The sequence below is a fragment of the Elephantulus edwardii genome, unplaced genomic scaffold (genome assembly GCF_000299155.1).
Source record: "Elephantulus edwardii isolate Elephantulus edwardi_28Jun2011 unplaced genomic scaffold, EleEdw1.0 scaffold00056, whole genome shotgun sequence".
In the NCBI taxonomy this organism is placed as follows: domain Eukaryota; kingdom Metazoa; phylum Chordata; class Mammalia; order Macroscelidea; family Macroscelididae; genus Elephantulus; species Elephantulus edwardii.
This window is the reverse complement of record NW_006399806.1, coordinates 6,264,639-6,269,563: the sequence shown is the minus strand read 5'-3', so window position 1 is coordinate 6,269,563 and position 4,925 is coordinate 6,264,639. Positions and strand designations below refer to the sequence as shown.

Below are 4,925 nucleotides of genomic sequence, written 5' to 3'. Positions count from 1 at the left end.
CAGTAGTGGAATTGCTGGGTCAAATGGTATCCCTATTTGCAACTTTTTGAGAAAGCGCCATACTGCTTTCCACAGTAGTTGCACCATTTTACACTCCCACAAACAGTGAACAAGTGTTCCAGTCTCTCCACAACCTCGCCAGCATTTGTTGCTTGCTGTTCTTCTAAGTTTTGCTATTCTGTCTGGGGTGAGAGGATATCTCATAGTTGTCTTGATTTGCATCTCTGAGAGCTAGGGGTTTTAAACCTTTCTTCATGAGCAGCACACTTTCTTACAGACTACATCATATTTTAGGCTTTAATTCTTGTTTGGGGTTGACACTGGCGTGTAGCTTTTGTTCACAACAGGGCATGAGCTGATTGGATTCGGCCTTATATTTAAAAAGGCTTTTGGGCCCTTGGATCTGCTTTTTGTGGATCTCCCAAATAAAACTGGCATGGAAGCAGGAGTGGTATTCACTTCCAAAATAAGCTTGCCTCCAGAAACTCTATGAACTTGGAGAAAAGATGGAAGTTTTGTGTTCAAGACTTTTGTTCAGAGGATTGCTATGGGTCGTCTACAGCTCAGCAGTACTTAACAACAACAACAAGCATTTCTTTTATTGTTACAGCAATGTTCTTATAGTTGTTTGTTTGGCTCAAGTCCTAACCAAGATCATTGCATTACATTTGGTTGGTGTATTTCCTGACTCTTAATTGGAACCAGTTTCCTTTTTTCCTCAAAGTAAAATGTATTTTTCATTAAAATATAAAGGTAACTCATGGTTGCTGTGAAGCTGAACACTGTGGCACTGATGTGTCAAATGTGATAATAATTACCCATGGTGGAAGGATTGAGAGTTTAAACTATTTTGTTTTTTATTTATCAATTTTCCAAATAATGAGTTAGTGTCATGGAAAATTTCATAGTTAACAAATTAGTTTATTAAAACTATTGTTATTGTGAGTTCATGGAATTTTGTGTTTTATGTTTTTGTTCACTGATGTTATTATTACTGAATTGCTTGATCTTTAAACAGCAAGAGCTGTTTCAGATTAGTTCTTGTGTCATCTTGACGTGACTGCAATATTTTTTCCCTGTATTTTCCTCTAAAATATACTCTCCTGTCTTGTACATTTTCTGCCCCACATTTGAATATAGTAATTTCTCCAAGGAGCCTAGTACTTTTTAGAGGGAGATTGTGTTTAATAATAGGACTAGGTTGTGGAAGTGTTAATCATTCCACTTACAATTGCCAGTGCCTTCTCACTCAGAGAAATTGTTAAGTACATATTTTGAGTTTTTATTTAGCAAGAGAAAAATGAAAATAAGAATTTATACTGACATTTCAACTCCATGAGAGATTATAGCATTTTTGCTTAATACTTTTTTTCCCTAGTGGAAATTTTTAAGTACAATAATGTTTGTTTTCCAATTGTGTAAGTTATGCATAATGTTTTTGTTGTGATTGTGTACTGCTGAGTTAGAAACAGCTTGGGTACTGCTGAGTTAAAAACAGCTTATAGCTAAACTTCCAGCGAGTTTTTAAAGACAGTCAATGACATGGGAACTGATTGCCCATCTTTCTTCTGTGGAAGAGCTAGTAGATTTGAACCACCTGTTTTTTGGTTGACAGTGTAGCTCCTTCTGTGAGTTCGCTAGAAATCCCTAGCTATATATAGTAGGGGTTTGAACAATATTATTTTATTATTAGTGTAGGACAATTATGAAAGTGCAGAATTTTTTACCATATTAAAGAAGGCATTTTACAGATTTACAGACCCTTTAAACATAGTTTAAAATTTAGATTTTATATACTTTGAACACATTTATTTATGTTAGTGTGATTATTTGACTGTTGATACGTAGGCTTATAATTGCCATTTTACTGTTATAAAACCTAATTTAATGGAATTTCTTATCAAATAACTTTTAGACCTGCCTGTGCACATATTTCAATTTAAATATATTTTATTCTTTTAATCTTTTATGTCTTAGGTTTTGGCTGTTAGAACAATTCATGAGAAGCTGCTCTATTTCTTACCTGCCAGTGAAGAGAGAATTATTTGCCTGTCTCGAGTATTTGATCCTTTTACTGGCCTGAATCCTGTGCAATATAATCCATATACTGAGGTTGAATCTATATTGTTTATATATTTCATATTTGCATTGTACTTTTTATATAAAAATGCATTAAATATTACTATTACTATTTTTAATTTATTTTAGCCTTTGTGGAAAGCTGCCGTCTCTCAATATGAAAAAATTATTGCACCTGCAGAACAAAAAATAGCAGTAAAACTTAAACATTATTTTTCAGAAATTCAAGACAGTCCACAGCAGGTAAAATGAAATATTTCACTTTTTTCGCTGAGTTACTTTAGGAGATCTGTCTATATTTAAGGAGCCTTGGTGGCATAGTGCACTATGTTTTGAACTGCTAACTTCAAGGTCAGTGGTTCAAGTCCATTAGCTGCCTTGTGGGAGAAAAATAGGCAGTCTCCTCCTATAAGACTTACAGCTTCAGAAACCTGATGGAGTGTCAGTGTGTGGCAGAATAGATTTGACAAAAGTGGCTTTAGTTTTTTGGTATGTATTTTCTGTGTTGACTACTTGTGATATTCATGCACATATTTTATTTCATATTAGCTTTTTCAGGCATTTCTGAAATATAAAGTGTTGGTGAAGCGTCCAACCATAAGCAAAGAATTGATGTTAGAAAGAGAAATTTTACTAACTAGACTTGTGGATTCAATTAAAGGTAACTTTATCAGAAATTATAGTATTTGCTTTTGAATATATTTTTATTTACTTCTTTGTTGCATATCACTTAGAATTAAGACCATAATTGTAACAGATTAATTTACTGTTTCCTTAAGTGAAGACTTTTATTGAATTGGCAGATTATTTTCCTTCTCTCACATTTGATATGTGACAAGATCGTTTGAGATCATCAATCAATTCATATTACTTTTTATATATAGTATTTGATGTAGTTCTTGGCATGTGGCAGGTACTTAGGAAACCTTCGTTGAATGTTGTAATAATTTTAGTTGATGTAAATTTTATAGATTTTCGCTTAGACTTTGAGAATCGATGCCGAGGAATTCCTGGTGATGCGTCTGGACCACTTTCTGGCAAGAATCTTTCAGAGGTTGTCAATAACATAGTTTGGGTTCGCCAGTTGGAGCTCAAGGTATTTGTTTTAATAAATATTAAATACCCATTTTAAAATAAACTAAATAAAGCTTTATGGAAAGGACTCTAGAATTGTACTGAAAACATGAAAAATCCTCACGTTTTCCTTAATATTTTCATCTAATTTTCTTATTAAATGTGGAAGTCAGAACTTGAAGTTGTAATGATTTTACTAATTTCTTCTGTAGGAGAATTGTTAAATCACTTAATTACTATTGTAACAGTTTCCAATAAATGGCATCTAAAAAACCTTTATTCAAGAGGAAAATATACTTTACATTGCATTTAAAAAATCCTTAATGATGCAGTGGTGTGAGTAGAGGCTGCTGGCAGGAAGGGCAGAGAACGTCGACTCTATCAGCTTCTCTGCGGCAGCCGAACATTGGTTACCAATTCCCTGGATAGAGCAAATGATATATGCTCAGCTACTAACTGAAAGTTTCACGGTTCAAATCCACCCGGTGATGCTGCAGAGGAAAAGCCTGGTGCTCTGTTTCTGTAAGATGACAGCCACTGAACACCTCTGGGATTGCCAGTGCACTCTGTAGTGCATGATGCCCATGAATGGGAATGGGCGCCCTGGTCCTGGGTCTCCCTCTCCTGTGCTGTCCGTCCACCCTTCTGAGCATGATGTCCCTCTCCAAGGAACAATCTCTCCAGTTCATGTGCCCAAAGTGCTGCCAATTGGCCGCGTGGAAGAAAAGCATCATGGTAGCATGGAAAGACCACCCTGGCTGGGATTGGACAAAACGGGTCCAAAATCCAGCTTTGACATCATAGTCACTTAGCCCTTCTGAACCCTACTCTTTTCCCCTGTGAAATGGAATAAGAGCCTCAATCCTTCATATTACCATGAGGATTAAAAGTGTTATGTATAAGCAAAAAAAAAAAGTCCTTGAAACCTACATTATTAAAATAGGTTGATAACTTCAAAAATCAATATGTATACATATTTATATAAATTACGGATAAAAGACTAATATTTTAAAATTGATTTAAGAATCTTCTTGTTGCTAAACATTACTACAAGAAACAAAAAGAGACCTGGAGAAGTGGAAGAATATCCCTTGCTCATGGATAGGAAGACCCAATATTGTGAAAATGAAAAAAATATCAAAGGCAATTTACACATTCATTGCAATCCCAATACAAATACCAATCCCATTCTTCAACAAGATGGAAAAGGCAATCTCCAGTTTCATTTGGAATGGAAAGAAGCCCTGAATATGCAAAGCACTCCTTAAAAATAGAAAAAAGGTGGGAGGCACCTCACTCCCTGATTTCAAATCTTACTGCACTGCTGTGCTGGTTAAGACACCATGGTACTGGTACAATGACAGATGAATAGAATTGAGAACCTGGAAATCAGCCCATCTACCTATGGTCAACTGATTTTTGACAAGGGGATGAAATCAGTTAAGTGGGGAAATGACAGCCTTTTTAACAAATGGTGTTGGCAAAATTGGAAAACTATCTGCAGAACACTCAAGCAAGATCCACACCTCACTCCATATGCAAAAACCAACTCAATTTGATCTCTCCTTCATACCTGATGGATAGTTTTGCTGGGTACAGTATTCTTGGTTGAAAGTTGTGTTCTTTAAGTGTTCAATAGATGCCATTCCACTGTCTTCTTGCTCTCATGGTTTCTGCTGAGAAATCAGTGCTTATTCTTATTTGTTCTCCCTTATAGTTTACTCTTTGTTTCTCTCTCGTTGCTTTTAATATTTTCTCCTTATCTTTGGTTC

The 4,925-nt window shown here is 35.3% G+C and overlaps 1 protein-coding gene across 1 annotated transcript in view; it reads left to right on the top strand.

Moving 5' to 3' along the window:
* Nucleotides 1–4,925, top strand: part of DYNC2H1 (dynein, cytoplasmic 2, heavy chain 1) — a 440,751-nt gene that overhangs the window by 46,833 nt on the left and 388,993 nt on the right. Inside the window, exons 7-10 of the mRNA XM_006887344.1 lie at nt 1,978–2,112; nt 2,209–2,322; nt 2,629–2,740; nt 3,051–3,175. Coding sequence (XP_006887406.1) covers nt 1,978–2,112; nt 2,209–2,322; nt 2,629–2,740; nt 3,051–3,175 — 486 coding nt within the window. The remainder of the gene's footprint in view (nt 1–1,977; nt 2,113–2,208; nt 2,323–2,628; nt 2,741–3,050; nt 3,176–4,925) is intronic.